This window comes from Hemitrygon akajei, chromosome 24 (genome assembly GCF_048418815.1).
Source record: "Hemitrygon akajei chromosome 24, sHemAka1.3, whole genome shotgun sequence".
Lineage (NCBI taxonomy): Eukaryota > Metazoa > Chordata > Chondrichthyes > Myliobatiformes > Dasyatidae > Hemitrygon > Hemitrygon akajei.
In genome coordinates this window covers 24697708-24719515 of record NC_133147.1, presented here as the reverse complement: position 1 = coordinate 24719515, position 21808 = coordinate 24697708, and the positions used below count along the sequence as shown (strand labels likewise).

At 44.5% G+C, this 21808-nt stretch overlaps 1 protein-coding gene across 1 annotated transcript in view; it reads right to left on the bottom strand.

The window, feature by feature from the left end:
- Positions 1-21808, bottom strand: part of LOC140715595 (sialic acid-binding Ig-like lectin 14) — a 39874-nt gene continuing 18066 nt past the window's right edge. The window contains exons 3-9 of the mRNA XM_073027961.1: positions 19524-19880; positions 17916-18206; positions 15841-16104; positions 13358-13711; positions 8156-8273; positions 4780-4885; positions 1-2043 (exon numbers count right to left, since the gene is read on the bottom strand). Of these exons, the coding sequence (XP_072884062.1) occupies positions 1933-2043; positions 4780-4885; positions 8156-8273; positions 13358-13711; positions 15841-16104; positions 17916-18206; positions 19524-19880 (1601 nt within the window). The 3' untranslated portion in view covers positions 1-1932. The remainder of the gene's footprint in view (positions 2044-4779; positions 4886-8155; positions 8274-13357; positions 13712-15840; positions 16105-17915; positions 18207-19523; positions 19881-21808) is intronic.

The following is a 21808-nucleotide window of genomic DNA, read 5'->3' as shown; positions in this document are numbered from 1 at the left end:
AACCAAATGTCTACCGTAGTAGCAGTACAGAGATCAAAATACTATTCATTATCCACTGAACGAGCTGAATGCCTACAAGCCTCACACAGCCTCCTCTCCCTCTCTAACTCTGACTCAACATACTCTAACCCCCTCGGCGTACTTGTCCCTGTCCTAACCTAGTCTAATACAATGCTCTCTCCCTGCACAAAGGAAGTGCCCCTTTTTTGGACCCTTTAAGATTCCTTCAAAGCCTAATATAATTATCACCCCAGCACTTTCCCGTATTTGGTACCTGAGCCTGCACAATGACCTCATCTTCCTCAGACAAACCTGTTTTTCACCACTCTCTGCTATTAATTCTGCAGGCTTGGAGGTTCTCAAAACATCCTAGTGGAGTGTTTTTTTTAATGTTTTAAGTTGTTTACTTACTTACTTCCGGCCCTTCGAGCACAGTGATCCCCCGATTTAATCCGAGCCTAACCATGGGACAGTTTATTATGACCAATCATTGGACGGTGGGAGGAAACCCAGGTGATCACTGGGAAAATGTACAGGCAGCGGCGGGAATTGAACCTGTGTAAAGCGTGTGATAACCAATGAAATACCGTGCTGCTCTACGGTAGTTCTCTTGCACCTACTCAAAACAAACCTACTCGAAGCTTGCACCATTTTGTCTTATTTTATTTTAGCATATATACCAAGGAAAAATCACCTTTAATCTCTTTCCTTATCTGGCGATGTGGGCATTTCGAACCCTGTCACTGTACCTCTGACCCTCTGACATCATCTGTGTCCGCTTGTCCCACAACGAACGGGTTGTTACATCTCAGCAGCCCCTTCCCTGCTCCTCAGACCACTCCGTTTGAAATCTACCAACCGGAGTCGACACTGATCATATTGAAAATTTACAAGAAATGGAACCTGCTTAAGCATATTTTAGTCCATGTACGCTCAATGGCATCTTATAAGGTGCTATGGAGTGTAATTCCGCGTGTTCGTGGTCTTCTGTTGATATAGCCCGTGCAATCCAATTTTCGAAGTACTGTGCGTTAAGAGATGGTCTTCCACACACCACTCTGTAACGTGTGCTCGCTTGAGTTGATGTCGCCTTCCTGCTACCTTGAGCCGGTCTGGCCATTCTTCTCTGATCTCCCTCATTAACGAGGCTTTTTCGTCCACAGAACTACCACGGACTGGATGTTTTCTTTTCACGCCATTCTGTGTAAATTTCAGGCACCATTATGTGTGAAAATCCCTGGAGATCAGCAGACTCTGAGATAAGCAAACCATCCCGCCTGACACCAACAATCATAGCACAGTCTAGGCAAAGTAGATCACATTTTGTTTCCAATTCTGAACCTCTTGACCTTGGCTGCATGCTTTTATGCATTGAGTTGCTACCACATGATTGACTGCTTAGATATTAGCATTAACGAGCAGGTGCACATGTGTAGCTAATAACGTGGCCACTGAGTGCATTACAGGAAGTACAAAAATGGCATTGCAAAAACCATAAACAGCATTCCCATCAGAAAATCAGAAGCTCTCTGAAAGCTGCAAAGCAAGTGGTTTGCGTGATAAAGAAATCGGACAGCATGCTTGCCTTTGTCATTCGGAGCATCGAATATAAACGTTAGCAAGTCTTGTTGCAACTGTATAAAACTTTGGCCAAACCATACTTAGAGTACTGTGTGCCGTTCTGGTCGCCCCATTTCAGGGGGTATGGAGTGTGGTCGCCCCCTTACAGGTGGGGAGAAGGTGCAGAAGAGTTTTAACAGGATGGTGCCTACATTAGAGGGTACGAGCGAAAAGCAGAGGTTGGACTACTTTGATTGCTTTTTCTAGCACGTCGGAGAGCTGATGGAAGGATATAAAATGATAAGTTGATCTACTAATGCTTTGAGTCATTCTTCTCCTCTTTTTTCAGATTCTAACCCCAATTCTCAGTCATTATAGATTTGCATACAATTCACTATCTTCCATAGCAGTGTTCTCGTAAATGTCCGTGTATTTAGTCTGGTGCTGGCTTGACCTGGTATCCGGGTCTTCAAACACCCCCTCCTGGAATGGAAAAAAAGAATGGTGGGAGGCACAATCATTTGAGTAATGACATCACAAAGAAGGCTCGACAGAGCCTCTACTTCCTTAAAAGGTTGCATGGATTCGGAACGTCATCTAGAACTTTAACAAACTCTCTCTCTAGTCCTATTTTACACAATCATCTTTTCCTACCTATGGAAGACTCAACATTTCATGATTGGTATAGAAAGGACATTAGGCGCTTTGAAGATCTTTTCATAGATAATCGTTTTGCAACTATTCAACAACTGTCTGTAAAGTTTAACCTACCGACTACTCATTTCTTTAGATATCTGCAAATTAGACACTTCATTAACCCTCTAATATCAAACTTTCCTGAGATGCTCGAGAAAAATGTTGTGGACCTTTTTTTTGTATTAATCCATTGGGTAAAGGCTTAAAATCTTCTATTCGTGATAGGTTAGTGACTTTGAGGCATGCCCCCTTTGATAAAATTAGAACTGCTTGGCAGCATGATTAAATATTTCTTTATCTGATGCGGTCTGGGATTCAATTCTTAAGTCAGTTAACTCAACCTCTTTAGGTGCTCGCCACTGCCTTTTGCAGTTTAAGGTTGTACATAGGGCTCATATGTCTAAAACTAAATTATCACCGTTTTATCCTGACATTGGTCCCGTTTGTGACAAGTGTAAAGGGGGCGAGGGTTCTCTTATTTATATGTACTGGACTTGTCCTAGTCTAGAGAAATTCTTGAGAGAAGTTTTTTTATCTTTATCAATATTCTTAATTGTCACTTAGAACCTAACCCTCTGATTGCTCTTTTTGGCACCTTTGGTGAAGCAGACATGCATTTGAGTCCGACTAAACGTCGAACACTACCTTTTGCCTCTCTTTCGGCTAGACACTTCGTTCTTCTCAGATGGAGAGATGTTGCCCCACCCACTCATGCTCAATGGCTTAGTGATATTATGTCCTGTTTAGATCTTGAAAAGATTCACTATTCACTTCTCAATTCGGAGAAAAAGTTTCATAAGGTGTGGGGACCTTTTCTTGAATACTTTCATAACTCCTCTTTAGATTAGTTTTTTTTTGTACTATAATCCCTTACGTTCAGCTTTTGTTTATAAGTTTCACGGATTTTTTATGGGAATTACATTATAGTTTTGACAGTAGGCAGTATATATATATTTACAGCTCTGTGGGGTCAAACGCTCCGATTAATTTTTCTTTTACATATTGAAATGGTTGGCCTGGAGTTTTGTAATGGGAGGGTGCGGCGGATACTAACTTTATATGATTTTATTTTGGGTGCATTTTCCATATTGTTATGAATTATATATTAGACACGTTTGTTTTGCACTGTGTTAATCTCCATTTTGTTGTTTTTTTGTAGCTGTATTGTAGAAACTTAATTTAAAAAAACTCCTATAGATGCATATCGAGTGCAGGAGTCAGATGGGCACGTTGTGCTGTATAAAGGTTTGGGAAATGCAGACTTGATATACAGTTCTGGTCACCCATTGTAGGAAGGACGTGAAGGCTTGCTTTGGACAGCATGCGGAGGAGCTTCACCAGAATGCACACAAAATTTTGGTGGAACGCAGCAGGCCAGGCAGCATCTATAGGAAGAAGTACAGTCGACGTTTCAGGCCGAGACCCGAAAACGTTTCAGGACTAACTGAAAGAAGAGATAGTAAGAGATTTGAAAGTGGGAGGGGAAGGGGGAGATCCGAAATGATACGAGAAGACTGGAGGGGGAGGGGTGAAGCTAAGAGCTGGAAAGATGATTGGCAAAAGGGAGACAGCGCTGAAGAAGGGAAAGGATCATGGGACAGGAGGCCTAGGGAGAAAGAAAGGGGGAGGGAAGCACCAGAGGGAGATGGAGAGCAGACAAGGAGTGATTGTGAGAAGGATAGAGAGAGAAAAAGAGAGAGTGAAAAAAGGGGGAAAATAATAAATAAAGGATGGGGTAAGAAGGGGAGGGTGCATTAAAGGAAGTTAGAGAAATCAATGTTCATGCCATCAGGTTGGAGGTGTTGGTCCTCTAACCTGAGTGTGGCTTCATCTTGACAGTAGAGGAGGCCATGGATAGGCATATCAGAATGGTAATGGGACTTGGAATTAAAATGTGTGGCCACTGGAAGATCCTGCTTTCTCTGGCGGACAGAGGTAGGCTCCAACTTGATGGCATGAATGGAGGAACAACACCTTATATGCCTTGCTATAACCCAGTACACACTATTTAGGAAAGAACCAGTACCTACATGTTTTTGCACCATAGATCACGTTGTGCATCTACAGACTATATTTTACTATCTGTTAATATTATTTTATGTGCAGTATGTAACATGCTGCATATAATGTGTTTTGCCCTTTGGTCCCGGAGGAACATTGTTTCCTTTAGCTGTATACATGTGTAGAGTTCAATGAGAAGAAATGTGACCTTAAGCTTGAACTTGAAACCATGAATGCATTAACACATTAATGCAGACATATGTGAAGAGCTTAATCTGCAATCGAGGTCAGTACAGACACTCTGGGCTGAAAGGCCTGCACCAGACTGTTCCCTGTGTCCATCAATTTCTAGGTCGACTTTTACTGAATTTTAAAAGTTTGACTTTGCTGGATCATAAGGCACCAGCTGGAGCTGCACAGAGAGTGAGAGTTTATACCCAACAGATAAACATCTCCACTTGTTTGGCGGTGTGACCAAGGAATACTTGGCACACCGGCATCTCTTAGGGAGGCAGCGGTTACCTGGTGCTTGGCAGTCTGCTGGAAATACTTCGGTCCACATTTCTTGTCCTTCTTGTTCTCCTTCCCCGACGCCATTTCAAGCCCACCCTTTGCTTCCAGGGAAGCTCTGAAACAAGTTTTAACAAAGAATTATTCTCGCAGGATTGTATAGTTGCAAGTTGTTGAGAGTCAAAGTGCGGTAAGGGTGCATCTTGCAGTTTTAAGTCACAGAGGTGATACAATCGCCGTTCCTGATTTTTTTTAATTAACGTGATTGCGTAGAGCACTCACTCGTGCATAATTAATATCTTCCATTGGTCAGAATCGACCATGGATCTTGCATCCTGTCTGTCTGTCTGTCTACAAGCCAGGGCAGTACAACATGGAGAACAAGCTATTGCTCATGCAGCAAGCTCACTCTCTCCACACAGCTGATGAATCCAAAGGAACAGCAGAGACCGATACCATCAGACACCAGCGATCTCACAGGAGTTTCCAGTCAGCGTTGACTGTCCTGGGGGCTCTAGCTCCAGAACTTTTTCTTCGGGCTTAATACCAAAGACTTCCCTATGAGTGGGTACAGTCACAAGGCAGTGGACGTTTGAGATCAGAGTTTTCCTTCTCATAGATGAGCTGCCAAGCATGGCTGACAAGCCCCATCTACACCAAGTGACTGGGTTGAACCTGCTTTTGCCCCTTATCCTGCCAGCAGAATCAGTTTTGCCAGGCTTAGTAGCTAAGCCATTCGTGAAGGCCAGGAACTGGTTTTTAGAGGCTTTTTGAGGCACACACCATTGGGAGTACTTAATCAGTAGTGGGAGCTGATCTCCACTATCCCAGCCAGTTATAACAACCTAAGACAGCCATAATGAATCATTCATAATCGATTTAATTGTACTCTGAAGTATTGTTCTCTGTACCTTTCTGTATAAAAATATGAAATTAGATAGAAGTCCGTTTTTGATCAATATTGCTTTCTGCTAGGGATTTTCAGGAGGTTGAAGCTGTACTGGCGTTATATTTTTTATTTTGATTTAGCAATACAGCACGAAGTTGGCCCTTCTGGCCCTCTGAGGCACACCACCCCAGTAACCCCCGATTAACTCTAATCACGGGGCAATTTACAATGATCACTTACCGCGGTGAACATTGTTTCATAATGGTCGGAATACTTTAATTACAGGACCTCCTCCACCCACCTCTTCTGGGTTATAGTATCCTGCAACACATTTGTTTCATGGAAATAATACAACTGTGGAAACAGAATTAAAGTGGGCTGACTTCGCTTTTGTGTGACTAAAACACCTATATTAAGTTTAAGGTTCCTTAAGATTGTAATAGCCACATGTGGTAGTGGGGATAAGCTCCTAATCCCTTGCGTCTCTCAATAGCCACTGGCAACCAAGTCCAACTCTCGCCTTCACTTGGGGCTTAGCTACTAAGCCCAGCGAAACTATTCTGCCTGATGGGAGAAGGGTTAAAGGCCGGTTGCTGGTGCCTTAAAACCTAGGGCAGATGGGGCTCATCAGCGCTGGTTGGTAGCTCATCTGAGGGAAGGAAACTGCTGACCACATCTCCTCTGCCTTGTGGCTATACCCACTCATGGGGAAGGTTTCGGGAGTAAATTCCAAAGTTAAAATCCGGAGCTGGAATCCCGAAGGCAATCATACGCTGACTGGCAACTCATGCGACACTGCCGGTGCCAAACTGTATCGGTCTCTGCCGTTCATCAGCTGCACGGAGAGCGAGAGCCTGCTGCATGGACAACAGCTTCTTCTCCATATTATGCTTTTCTGACTTGCATATCAACAGAGACAGCTGGGCCACAACATCCATGGTCAACGGTGACCAACGGAGGGCTGCACTATTGCAATTATATGCAGTTTAAGGAAATTAGTCTCACATAATTTTACGGGTAAAATGATACAATATAAATGACTGGAAATAACAGGTAAATTCTGACAATCCAGCAATTTGGATAGAAGTTGTCATACATTCACAGTGGCGAAGAAGACATACAACATCGTTTCTTACATGAGTCAGGACACTAAGAAAGAGAGTCAGAAAGTTATATGGCAGATATATAAAACTTTGGTTCGTCTGCACTTGCTGAATATTATGTAAGCTGTACGACTGAATCAATGCACACAAAACATACGAGAAGAACTCAGTAAGTCAGGCAACATCAGTTGACGGAAATAAACAGCTGATTTTTTCAGAGCAAATATTGTACGAAGTCTCTGGTCGCCCCATTACAGGAGGCTTTGGAGAGGGTGGAGAAGAGGTTCACTATAATGCCGCCTGGATTAGAGGCATAAGCAATAAGAAGAGAGTGATCAAACTTTGGTTGTTTTCTCTGGAGCGTTGGATGCTGATGGCAGACCAGACAGAAATTACAAGATGCAAGGCATAGACAGGGCAGACAGTCAGAGTATTTTACCCAGGGTAGTTTCCTCAAAAGGTGGTGGGGTGGCGATAAGTCTCTAGAAAAGGTGTAAGACATTGCTTCCCAACACTAGCCTGCAGGTCACCCTTGGGCAAGGTGTAGCAACTCGTTAGCCCCCCGATCAGGGTCACGTGTAGCCATATGAGCAGCTGGTGCGACCACTGACATCAGGTAGACAATCTCTGAAGAGTATTGACAATGGCTGGCAAGGTGGGTCACCCATCTTGCAAAGACACAGCCCAGAAGAAGGCAATGGAAAATCACTTCTGTAGAAAAATAAATGCCGAGAACAATCATGGTCATACAACCACGATTGTTGGAGGATCTTAATGGAACCTCCATTCTTGGAGGATCTTAACACTGAACTGATTCCACAACTCACTTTCAAAGACTCTATAACTCATGTCCTCAGTATTATTTAGTTATTCCTTTTTGTCATTGTAATAGTTTATGTCTCCTTTTGTATTTGCATGGTCTGTCTTATTTTGCATATTGGTTGATTTTTGTAGTTTTTCATTGATTCTACTGTGTTTCTTCACATCTAGTGTGAATGCCCGCAGAAAAATGAATCTCGGGGCGGTATATGGTGGCATAAGTGTTCTTTGATAATAAATTTGCTTTGAACTTTTGAACTTTGAGGGTCACAGACGGGGTGAATGTAGTCTCTTTCCCCAGGATCGGGGAATCAAGAAGTTTAAGGTGAGAGAGGAAAAATTTAATAGGAATTTGAGGGGCAACTGTTTCACCCAGAGAATAGTCTGTATATGGAACAAGGTAATAGAGGAAGTGGTTGAAGGTATGTAAATTAACATTTCAAAAGGCACGGATGTGAAAAATTCAGAAGGCTATTGGCTACATGTAGGGCTAGAAGAGATGGGAACAGTGGTCAGCATGGACCGGTTAGGTCAAAGGGTCTGCTTCCACACTGTGTGGCTCTGTGACACCACTCACTTGTAAGGTCTCCGACGCTGCTTAACAATGACACCAACGGTGAACAAGATGATGAACAACACGACACCTCCCACAGCAGCCAAAGGGATGATCGGGATCTTCTGTGAGGATCTGAGATCTGAGGAAGGAGATGGAAGTGAAGGAGTAATAATCAGAGCCAAGTCTGGAACTTTTTCCTAGTAGGATTGACTTTAGAACATTGAACATACACTCAGTGGCCACTTTATCAGCTACCCCTTGTACCTAATAAAGTGGCTGCTGAGTTTACGTTCGTGGTCTTCTGCTGCTATAGCTCATTCACATTAAAGTTCAGTGTCATGCATTCAGAGATGCTCTTCTGCACCCCCACTGCTGTAACACATGGCTACTTGAGTTACTGTCGCCTTCCTGTCAACTTGAACCAGTTTGACAATTTCCTCCCTACCTCTTCCATTAACAAGGCATTTTTGCCCATGAGACTGCCACTCTTGATATTTTCTTCTTTTTTTTTGTCTTTCAGCACCATCCTCTGTAAACGCTGGAGACTGTTGCAAGTGAAAATCCCAGGGGATCAGCAGTATCTGAGAAACTCAACCCACGCCTTCTGGCACTGATAATCATTCCACGGTCAAAGTCACTTGGATCACCTTTCTTCCCCATTCTGATGTTCAGTCTGAACAACAACTGAACCTCTTGACCATGTCTGCATGCTTTTATACGTTGAATTGGTAGCACGTGTTTGGCTGATTACATATTTGCATTAACGAGCAAGTGGACAGACCTACCTAATAAGGTGGCCACTGACTACAGGGCAGTACTGCACAGGGACTTCTGCCCATGACTTTGTGCCAAACTATTTGATCCAGTAATTAAATACCCGACTAATCTAATCCATTCCCCTTGCACAGTGTCCATATTGCTCCATTCCTGTGCAAGAAGGCACAGCAGCGCCTCCACTTCCGAAGGAGATTGAAACAAGCAAGGCTCCCTCCCCCTGCCCCATCTTAACTGTATTTTGCAGGAGCACCATTGAGAGCATTCTGACAAGCTGCATCTCATTCTGGTATGGGAGCAGAGCATCAGATCGAAAGTCCCTACAAAGGACTGTGAGAACGGCCGAGAGGATCATAAGGGTCTCCCTAACATCCATCGGGGACATTTATCAGGAGCGCTGTGTACACAGGGTCCTTAGTATTATCAATGATCCTACCAATCCACCCAGCATCCTCTTTGACTTTCTACCATTAGGCAGGAGACTCCGATGAATAAAAACAGGAACGATCCGGATGGGAAACAGTTTCTTCCCCCAGGCCATTAGGCTTCTGAACTCCCTGCTGCATTGCATCTGAAGTGTCACTGGTTAACTTACAAAACTTAATTCATGCACCTTATTTTGTTAATATATGTATAATTCATCTGTAGATTTTATCCTTCCCCTCCTAAGTTATTGTGTATTACGTGTATGCACTACTGTGTTTTACACCCTGGTCTGGAGAAACTTTGTCTCATTTGACAATATATATGCATATAGTTAAATTACAATAAACCTGACTTGAGTTGACGTAACCTGACTTCATTGGCCTGTCTAGGGCCTTTTAAACTTGGTTTTTCTCTTTGGAGTGAAGGGGATGAACAGTGAGTTGTAAGTGGTTGTAAGACAAGTGTGGAGTGGTTATTGACTGTCTCGCCGGGCGGTAATAGATAATATGAGGGCATACATTTATGGTGATAAGAAGGAAGTATATGGGAGATATCAGAAGTACTTTTTAAAAAGAAGAGTTTTAACTGAATGGAATACGCTGTAGTGTCAGCTGTAGAGTCATATATATTTGGACCTTTAAGAGAACCTTAGATGGGCACCGATGAAAGAAAACTGGAGGGCTACGTTGGAGGGAAGGATTAGATTGATCTTGGAGTAGGTTAAAAGGTCATCATGGCATTGTGGGTCAAAAAGCCTGTATCGGTTTGTGCTGTTTTTTATTCTAAATACCTCTATCATGCGTGCCTCCATCAACTCCACTGGAAGCTCATTCCAGACACCCATCACTGACTGAGTAAAGCACTTGCCCGACACATCTTTAAATGCATGGCCACTAGTTTTAGACATTTTGGCCTTGGGGCAAAAGATACCTGTTGTCTACTCCATCTACAGTATGCCACTCATAATCTTATAAACCTGCATCAGGTATTCTACCAGACTGCGTTGCTCCAGGGGGAAAAAACCCAGGTTTGGCCTGACCTCTCCTTACTGATCATACCCTCTAGTCCTGGCAGCATCCTGGTGAACCTCTGCTGGACCCACTCCAAAACCTCCACGTTTTTCCTGAACAGAAATAAATGCAATGCTCTGGACTTCATTTTCTCCCCACCACTGAGCACATCTACATGAAATGCTGTCAAAGGAAAGCAGCATCCATCATCAGAGACTCCCACCATCCAGGACATTCTCTCTTCTTGCTCTTGCCATCAGAAAGGTACAGCAGCCTCGGATTTCACACCACCAGGTTCAGGAACAGATACTACCGCTCAGCCATCAGGCTCTTGAACCAAAGGGGATATCATCATTCAAGCAACACACACAAAAATGCTGGTGGAACACAGCAGGCCAGGCAGCATCTATAGGGAGAAGCACTGTCGACGTTTCGGGCCAAGACCCTTCGTCAGGACCGTTCATCTTTCAACTTCACTTGCCTCATCATTGACATGTTCCAACAACCTATTGACTCACTTTCAAGAAATCTTCATCTCATATTCTCACTATTTATTGCTTATTTAATTTATTGTTATTTCTTTCTATTTATAGTTGCATATTTTATTGTATTTTGTTGTATTTTATTGTATTTCTAGTTGAATGTCCGTTGGTGCAGTCTTTTGTTGATTTTGTTAATGTTATTATTCTATAGATTTATTGAGTACGCCCCCAACAAAATGAATAATGCATGTGTACTTTGATAATAAATTTACTTTGAACTTATTTTCGTTAAATGGGACTCATTTAGAGTCATCAAGTCATTGAATACTACTGGCCTTTTAACCCAACTGGTCCGTACTGACCACAGCATTCTCCCTGCTCATCCCACTCGCCCATGTTTGGTCCATAACCCTCCAACGGACCTATCCAAATGCCTCTTAAATGATGCAATTGTTCCTTCCTTGACCACTTCCTCTGGCAGCTCATTCCAGGTATTCACTGCCCTCTCTGTAAAGAACTTACCTCTCGGTCACTTTTAAGTTTTTCCCCTCTCACCTTGTATCCGTTTGAATTAATGTTGGACTGTCCAACCCTGGGCAAAAGACTATAACTATCAGCCTTATCCAGACCCACACTAAACTTTTCTCCTGTGCTCCAAAGAATAAAGCTGGTGTGTGGCCAACCTCTCCCAATAACTCAGATCATCTAGTCCAGATATGATCCTTGTAATTTTTTTTTTTGCACCCTCTACAGTTTGGTAATGTTTTCCCCATAAAAGGGTGACCAGAACTGTGCATAATGCTCCAAGTCCAGCTTCACCCGATAGTTTATATAATGCTCCTGCTCCTGAACTGGATGAGCTGACTGATGAAGTGCAGCATGCTAAATGCCATCTTCACCATTCTGCTTTGCTTGTATGGCTGCTTTCAGTGAACTGCTTTGAGATTTCACATACTTTCTTGTCGGCACTCTAGAAATTCCCTCTCTTGCAATCTGATCTTTCCAATCAAGCTGCATCTGGAAGTCCCCTGTGACTATTGTTACATTGTCCTTTTGTCATGCATTTTCTGTCTTCCATTGTAATCATCCCTACTACTGTTTGGGGGTCTGCATACAACTCCCATCAGGGTCTTTTACATTTGCAGTTCCTTAGCTCTATCCGCAATGACTGAACGCCTTCTGAAACTACGTCACCTCTTTCTAATGATTTGATTTCATTTTTTACCAACAGAGCAACGCCGCCCCTTCTGCCTTCCTGCCTGTCCTAGCTATCCTTGGACATTAAGCTCCCAGCTGTAATCCTCACCCAGCCATGATTCAGTGATGTCTACCACATCATACCATCAATCTGGAACCGTGCTACCAGTAGATCATCTGCCTTATTCTGTATACTGTGCACAATCAAGTGCAACATTTCTGCGTGTGTAGGTCAGTGAGTCTGGAAGTCACTTGCGTCTGCAGCTCTATAAAACTTTGGTCAGACCACACTTGGACTTTGTTTTGCAGTTCTGGTTGCCCCGTTTCAGGACAGAAGTGGAGAGTTTGGAAAAGGTTCAAAAGAGGTTCAGCTGGGTGCTGCATGTATTAGACAATATGAGACTTAAAGAGAGATTGGACAAACTTGCTTGTTTTCTCTGGAGCTGCAGAGGAGACATGATAGATGCTTATAAGATTTTGAGCGGCATCGATAGGATAGACAGTCAAGGTATTTTTCCAAGGCTTTTCCAAGGGCATAGGTTTAAGGTGAGGAGGGGACAGTTTAAAGGAGACATGTGGGGCAAGTTACTTTATAAAACACAGAGACTGTTGTGTGCCTGGAATATGCTGCCAAGGGTGGTGGTGGAGGCAGCTGCAGTAGTGATGTTTAGGAGGCTGTCAGACAGACATATGAAAATCCAGGGATGAAGAGATAAGAATTAGGTCAAGCAGAAGGGAATTTGGTTTAATTCTGCATCTTATTCGGCACAGTCCGTGTATCAAAGGGCCTGCTTTTCTGCTCTGTTGTTCCGTAATTTATATTCTAAAATAGAACACTATTTGTCTTTCAGTGTCTCTGAGCAATTCCACCAGTCACACTTCCTCAATTCCTGCCAAACCACCGACGACCAATTAGACCCAAAGGGAAAGTCACGCCATCACAGCGAGAAGGAGCAAACATCGCATATACAATACACGCACACACACAATACGCATGCAAGCACACAAAACACACACATAGACACATAATACGCATGCACGCACACAAAACACACACATATACACACAATACGCATGCACGCACACATACACAGACACACACAATATACACACACACACACACACACACACACACACACACACACACACACACACACACACACACACACACACACACACACACACACACACACACACACACACACACACACACACACACACACACACACACACACACACACCCGAGGTGGTAAATGAATTCTGACACCTCATAGCGCTGGCCCCACCCCAAAACACAAAAGCCCTTCACCCTGCCACTGAGACTCAGCCCTCACCATTTCCCTGGCTGCTGTCAACCAGAACCTTCAATTCCATTTCTGAGGGAGGTAACCCGTGGGGGTTTGCCACCAAGCAGTTCACAGTCCCCAACGTCTGGTTCACCCCATGGATGGTCAGTGTGCTGGTCACCAGGGAGCTCTGCCGCTCATTGTCATCCTCCATCAGGTTTTCCCAGTGGACGTTCAGCGTCTTGGTCACCAATGAGCCAGTGTGAGCACCCTTCGTCTCCAGCATCTGGCCCAGGAGTCCCCAGGTTGTGTTCACTGGGAAGATGGACTGTATCATGCAGAAGCAGGTCACGTTGGTGGGATATCTGGTGCAGTTCGAGGAGCGCAGGATGATGGCTTCATCTATAATACACAAGGGACAACACAATGCAGTGTGGGAGGGGGTATCAGGCATTTTGGCCCATTCTGTCTGTACTGGATACAATGCTGAATCAAATTCAATCCCTTCTGCCTGCACGTGACCTATATCTCTCCCCTTCCCTGCACGCCCGACCATAAGTACAAGAGAGAATTAGGCCATTCAGCCCATCGATTCTATTCCATTCAATCACAGCTGATTTTTTTTCTCAACGCCATTCTGACTCCCTTTTCCAATCAAGAGTGGATCAAAAATACAAGAGTAACACACAGAAAAATGCCAGAGTAACTCAGCAGGTCAAGCAGCATCCATGGAGAGGAATAAAGAGTCGACATTTCAGGCCGAGACACCTCATCAGAGCTCAAGAGTTAAAAACACAAAAGATACTGCAGATGCAGACATCCAGAGTAACATGCACAAAATGCTAGAGGAACTCAGCAGGTCAGGCAGCGTCCGTAGTGGTAGCACCTTTTACTATGTTGGTCATTGATGCCAAACGATGCATTTCACTGTATGCTTCGATGTATGTATGATGAAGAAAGCTAATCTTTAATATCTTTAAATGCAGCTACTTAATATATAGCAATGGGTTGGCAGAGACTGAGTGGAGAGTAGGGCCTCTTCCTACACCGCACAACCTTCTTAACGTACGAGCAGCGTTTGGCAACTCTGATATCTACTCAGAGGAGTTCAGAAGGAAGGATCAGGGGCGGATGGTGGACTTTCAGTGAAAACTATTGGATTCCAACAGGCCTAGAGAGAGTGGAGATGGAGAGGATGAAGGAGAGAGAGCACAGTTTCAGAATAAGTTTAGAACAGAGATGAGAAGGAATTTCTTCAGGCCGAGGGTAGTGTATCTGTGGAATATGTTGCTACAGTCAGCTGTGGAAGTTAGTTTTCTGGGTATATTTAAAATGAAGGTTGATAGGTTTTTGAAGAATGAGGGGTTAAAAAGTTACAGGGAGAAGACAGAAGAGTTTTTAAAAATATCAACTGTGTTTGCATGATTGATGGGCCCAATGGCCTGCTCCTGCTCCTATATCACATGATCTCACCATTTACCCCTCAATACAGCCTTTGACTCATCTTATTAATCATATTCTCAGCATTAATTTTATTTGTACAGTTTGTCTTCTTTTGCATTTTTGTCAGTCTCTATTGACTTTTTTTTTGTAAAACCCTACTTTATTTCTTATTTTTTAACCTGTGAATGCCTGCAAGGTCAAGGTACTGTATGGTGACACTGGTGACATGTATGTGCTTTTTGCCCACACCACACCCCCCCCCACTCAATATTTATTATTTATTGTTATTATTATTTTATGTATATGTACAATTGTTTGTCTGTCATTGTTTGCATGTAGTTGTTCATTGAATTTATTGTGTTTGTCTGCACTTAATTTATTTATGTTATTGTTTCTGTACTGAGACCCAGACCCGGCTGGTGGTGTAGTGGCATCGACGCTGGACTGCGGGGAGGGAGGTCCCGTCTCCGGCTCCGTGCTGGGTTCTCTTTGAAAAACTCACCCAGCAGAAGGCATGGGAGGAAGTCATCAGCTAACTGGACGTACCTTTCCTTACCGAGACACAGCGGAGAATAGGCCTTCCCGGCCCTTTGAGCCGTGCCACCCAGCATTCCCCAATTTAATTCTAGCCTAATCACAACTTTTGTACTGTGGGAGTCCCACGCGGTCCTTACAGGTCTTGCACATTCCTTACAGGCAACGGCAGGAATTGAACCCAGGTCACCTTTACTGTAAAGCATTGTGCGAACCACTACATAACTGTGACGTGCCCAAGAAAATGAATCTCAGAGTAGTATATAGATTCCAATCAATAGGTTTCAGTATGTAATGCCAGGGAAATGTCTACAATATACATCCTGAATTTATTTTTCTTCACAAACACCCATTTATGCAATTTATAATATTATAACTTTATATTCCTATGTAATTTATATGAAATTAAATATTCTTTCAACTTTAAACCCTCCCTCCATCTCCCTCTTCTCCAGTTGTGAGGATTAGCAGTGGTGGTGGTGTGAGGGTGGGGGGGGGATGTTGGTCACATACCTTTTCACTTTCCACTGACTGTTTTCCCCAGTAATACTCACGTTGCTTTGGGATTTGGACGGATGGGGACCGAGAGCTCCCGATGATATTTGTTGCCCTGCAGTAGTAGGAGACAGCTTGCTTCCCGGTGGCAAGGTCTACTGTAATGGTTTCATTGTCCAGTCCCAGGTCAGTCTCCTCCTCTGTGCCAGAGACCTTGAACCAGGAGAACTCAATGGCGCTGGGGTTGGCCTCGCTGGAACAACTCAGAGATATAGCGCTAATCCCACGTAAAGTCATCCGTACCATGGTCTCCTTCGGGGGATCTTTGAAACACAATATCATTGGCACATTAGTGATGAAAGTACAGGCAATACACTGCTGCCACAACACAAGAGAGGTCATGACACTAGCCTTGCACATCTTTGAACTTTCTCCCTCTCTCTGTAATGCACGCAACATTTTGACTCTGGGGGTGGGGGGGGGAGATCAACTGTCCACCCTATCTACCTCTCTCAGCATTTTGTAAACCTCCATTAGGACTCCCCTCAGCCTCTGCTGCTATAGTGAAAACAACCCACGTTTGTCCAATCTCTCCATATAGCTTATATCTCTAATCCAGGCAGTGTCGAGGTGACGAACAATAGAAAATCTGCAGACGCTGGAAATCCAAGCAACACACACAAAACGCTGGAGGAACTCAGCAGACCAGGCAGCATCTATGGAGATGGGTGAACAGTCAATGTCAGTCCCGATGAAGGTTCTCGGCCTGAAACATCAACTGTTTACTTTTCTGCCTTGCCTGTTGAGTTCCTCCGGTACTTTGTGTAGCACTTTCTGCTCCCACTCCAAAGCCTCCACATCCTTGCTTTAATAGCAGCCCATTCCAGGCACCTTCCACTCTCTGTGTAAAAATAAAACCTGCTCCTCACATCTCCTTGGAGTTTACTCCCCTCTCACCTTGCATGCATTACCCCCTAGAACACGACATTTGGTCCCTGCCGATAAAGATACCAGCTTTCTACCCTCATATTTTTGTAAGCCTCTGTCAAGTCCATCCTCAGCCTCAACTGCATGCTCATGGTATGCGCAGGCTTGGCCCTGAGCTTTCTGCAATGCCGTATCCAAACATGGATTTACAATTGCTACAAAAAAGGCGGCGTACAGAGAAGAAGCTAAAGAGAGCTGGGCAACGCACATCAGTGCCCACAGTCTTCTACAGTGGGCATGGCTGAGAGCATCCTAACAGACAGGATCACTGCTTGGCACAGAAACTTCACTGCAGTGGACAGGAGGTTTCGTCTAAACTGCCAGACACATCACCAGCACCCACCTACTCACCATCAAGGACCCGTGTACAGAAAGGTGCTGGTCACCAGCATCATGAAGGATCCCCCCCCCACCCTCCTGTTTGTCCAGCTCCCGTCAGGGAGGAGGCTATGTAGCATCCATGCCAGGGCCATCATTATCATCATCATTATGCTCCGTGTTGTACGACGCAGCCAGTCACGGTCTTCGACCATCATTTTCCTTGGCAATTTTCTTTACAAAAGTAGTTTGCCATTACCTTCTTGTGGGCAGTGTCTTTACAAGACGGGTGACAACCCCACCACCCCGAGCCATTATCAATACTCATCAGGGATTGTCTGCCTGGCGTCAATGGTCACATAACTGACAGCTCATGCGACCGTCCACCACCTGCACCCATGGCTTCATGTGACTGTGATTGGGAGGGGGTGGGGCTGCTAAGCAAGTGTTACACCTTGCGCAAGGGTGATCTGAAGGCTAGCAGAGGAAGGGAGTGCCTTACATGTCCTCGGGTAGAGACGTACCTCCACCCCGCCACCCCATGCCAAGACCGCTAGACTCAAAAACAGTTACTTCCACCAAGCCATCACTTCCACCCATTAACCCTCCCCACCAAACCCCAACATCACTACATCTACATCATTCATTCCTCAGCACCCTTCATTCCCCCATGCACTTCTACTTTACGCGTACATTGCGTTTTATAGAATTTATTGTGTCTATTGACCCGGAGCGACAATTATTTTGTTCTCCCTTACACCTAGGTACTGAAGCATGACAATAACTAATCTTGAGTCTTGAATCTTTACACTTTATAATGGACGCTTACATCTCACATTCAGGACGATGGAGCTCTCCAGTCGATGACTCGTCTCAAAATAGTCCACCGTACAGCGAATGGTTTGCCCGTGGTGATCAAAGGACGGAGTGAAGGTCAGCACATTGGAGATCTCCCTGCTCGTCTGCTCCCCGAGCTCGTTGACGGTGGAATTGGCCAGCTCACTCCAGGTTAGAGATGGACGGTGCTCAGGGCAAGTATAGAGAGCCTTGCAGACAATATTCACCCGGGTGCCTTCAGTTAGAGTGTCCGGCAGCAGGATCTCTGGTTTGTCAGGAACCTCTGGGGAACAGGAAGTTCTGGAGAATTACCACACAGGGAAATCTGTGAGACATCCAAGGAAGACTTTTTTCTTTCTCCCCCATCTGCAGCAAACTACCTGAGAAGGTGGCAGTTGCCAGGAAGCCTCACCACTTCGAGGGAACTGGATGAGCAAGCCAAACACCTTCTTTGCCTGTCTACCTGCATCAGCACTTTCAGGAAACCATGTAGGGTGATCACAAAAAAGCTTTAAAGATAATACAGTTGTGACAGTTGACAGTTTAACCACCAATATTGACTGAGACAACACTGTCACTTGTAAAAATGCCATTCGTCTTCCTTGTTTCCCTTGTCACCACCTCATCTGTCCTCAGGATGGCACTTTCCATTCCAGAACTTCCAAGCAGAGGAGTTCCTGAGCTTTCTTGTTGACATGCTTGAACCAGGATAGGCTGCTGCTGGTGTCACATAGTAGATGGGAAAAGGCAGAAAACCATTTCAGCACATACTAGATGGGCCAAAGAGCCTATTTCTGTGCTGTGGTTCTCTATGACTCTAAGCCTCCATGATTCAATGTGCCAATCCTTCCCTTCAGAGCCTCATGACTCTATGGACCCACTAAAGCTCCTGTCCTTTGATAGCCTCAGCACTCCAGATACTCTTAAATGAGTTCAACTGGAGATTCCACCAATCAGTGTGGTCGGTGATGCCACACACAAGAGCAGTCACGAGGGATACAGGGTCGTTAGCTAAGGGCCCCTTACCTTGAAAGATGGTAATGATGTCCTGGCATTGGAGAGAGTCCAGAGGAGGTTCAAAAGAAGTGAAAGGGTTAATATATGTGCAACGCTTCATAGCTCTGGGCCTGTACTAGTTGGAATGAAGGGGGATCTCATACAAACTAACTGAATATTGAAAGGCCTAGATAGAGTGGACATGGAGAGGACGTTTTCTATAGTGAGAGAGTCCAGGACTGGAATGCACAGCCTCAAAATGCAAGGATGTCAATTTAGAACAGAGATGAGGAAGAATTTCTTTAGCCAGAGGGTGGTGAATCTGTAGAATTCATTACCACTAGACAGCTGAGGAGGCCAAGTCATTAGGTATATCTAAAACAGAGGTTGATCGGATCTTAATCAGTAAAGGAGCTAAAGGTTACGAGGAGAAGGCAAGTGAAGGGCGTTGAGAGGGATGGTAAATCAACCATGATGGAATGGAAGAGCAGACCTGACGGGCTGAATGGCCCAACTCTGCTTAAAGTTTTGGCACTGAGATGTGACCACATGAAGAAGCCATGTACCAATACTATCTTCTGTATTTCTATGGAAAGAGTCTCACCAAGAACCTGGAGTTGGACGGGTGGTTTATAGGTGTAAGAGTCGAACCCTTCCAGTTCCACGTAGAAGTAGTAGACGTCACTGTCCGAGCGTCTGAGGTTATCGATCCTCAGCGAGCAGTCCCTCGCGCTCAGGTTTCCAACAATCTTAGCTCGCCCCTTAAATTCGGACATCCTGTAGTCGGGGTTTTTTGTGTAACACACAGTGTACTTCCAGTAAAACCAGTACTTGAACCAGGCCCCGTGGATGGACTGGTAAGGGTTCGAGGGGAAGTCGAAAGAGCAGGGGATCACCACGCAAGACTTGCTGATGGCGCGGTGGGGGAGGGCCCTCATGGTCCATTCGCTCGGCAGCACCCCTGGAATGGAAAGGGGACCAGAAAAGATGATTCAAGATTCAACATTGTTTAATGCCATTTTCAGTACAGAAATGAAAAGGAGAACGAAATAATTCTTACTCCAGATCCGATGTTGCACAAAAAAATACAATAAGGTACAGAATGCATAATTTGAAAAGCACAATAAATATAAATATATAAGATAGATTCTGCACTTAGATTGAATGTATATGACCATAACGTGATGCTAGGCACAGGAGTCTCTGTACATAAGGTGACTTTGACAAGAAATGATAAGGTTCTGGTGGTTGGCAGTGTGAAAGAGTATGTTAGTAGGTGGGGATGTTGATCAGCCTTACTGCTTAGGGAAAGTAACTGTTTTTGAGGCTGGAGATCCTGGCGTGGATGTTAAGTAACCTCATTCCTGGTGGGAGTGAGACAAATAGTTTATGAGCAGGGTGGGTGGGAGGGTGGGTGGGATCCCTTATGATGTTACTGGCCCTTTTCTAGCACCTTTCTGTATATAGTTGAGGTCTGATCCGTCTCCCCAGAAACCGCTGTCATCTCAGCGGTGTCCTTCACCTGTTGATGAAGTGAGTGGCCTATCTGGTCCACTAGTATCGCGCTTGTTTTTAATATGCACCCATTTGCCACAATTTTTGGTAGCTCCTGTAGCTACTAAAGTGGCCACTGAGTGTATGTTCATGGTCTCCTGCTGCTGTAGCCCATCCACTTCAAGATTCGTTGTGCTGTGCATTCAGAGATGCTCTTCTGCATCTGTTGCAAGGCGAGTTTATCTGAGTTACTGTCACTTTCCACTCAGTTTGAACCAGCCTGGCCATTCTCCTCTGACCTCGCTCATTAACTAGATTTTTCACCCACAGAACTGCTGCTCCCTGGATGCTTTTGGTCCTTGCCTCATTCTCTGTAAACTCCAGAGACTGCTGTGTAGGAAAATCCTAGGAGATCAGCAGTTTCAAACAACCCCGTCTGACACCAAAAATCATTCTACAGTGAAAATCACTTAGGTCACATTTCTTCTCCATTCAGATGTTTGGTCTCAACAACACATGAACCTCTTAACCATGTCTGCATGCTTTTATGCACTGAGTTGCTGCTCCATGATTGACTGATTAGATATTTGCATTAATGAGCCGGTGTACATAATAAAGATGTAATTGAGTGTATATCAGCATCTTGGATGTACAAGACATAGTACGTCGGTCTGCAGATGACGTGGAAGATGGCATCTCAGGTGGTGTAAACGGTGATCGCAATTCACGAAAGGAACAGGAAGTTAAGTTTAGTTCAGATAAGTACGAGGTGTTGCACCCTGTGGAGTCAAACCAGGGTAGGACTTCCACAGTGAATGGCAAGGCCCGGGCCAATATCAGAAAACAGAGGGACTTCGGGGTATAGGTACATGATCCCTGAAAATGGCTTCATAGCTAGACGGGTCAGTGAAGAAGGCATTTGGTACACTGGCCTCATTAGGTCAGGGCACTGAGTACAGGAGCTGAGTTGGACAAGATGCTGGTGAGGCTGCACTGAAAGTACCCTGTTCAGTTTTGGTCACCCTGCTGTTGGAAAGATGCCAGAAAGCTGGAAAGAGTGCATGGAAGATCGACCAGGGTTGCAACAACTCAAGGGAGTGAGTTATAGGGAAAGATTGGGACTTTATTCCTTGGATCAGAGGAGACTGATGAGTGCATAAAATAAATAAGGAGCATAGATAGGGAAAAGGCAGTTACTTTTTCCCCAGGATTGGGGAATCAAGAACAAGAGGTTTGAGATGCGAGGGGAGAGATTTAACGGGAGCTTGGCGGACAACATTGTCAGCCAGAGGGTTCAGAAGAAGGTTCAGAAGATTGAGGTTTAATATCACCAGCATACAGTATGTCATGAAAATTTAGATTATGAGGGCACTCAGTCCTCGTTTATTGTCGTTT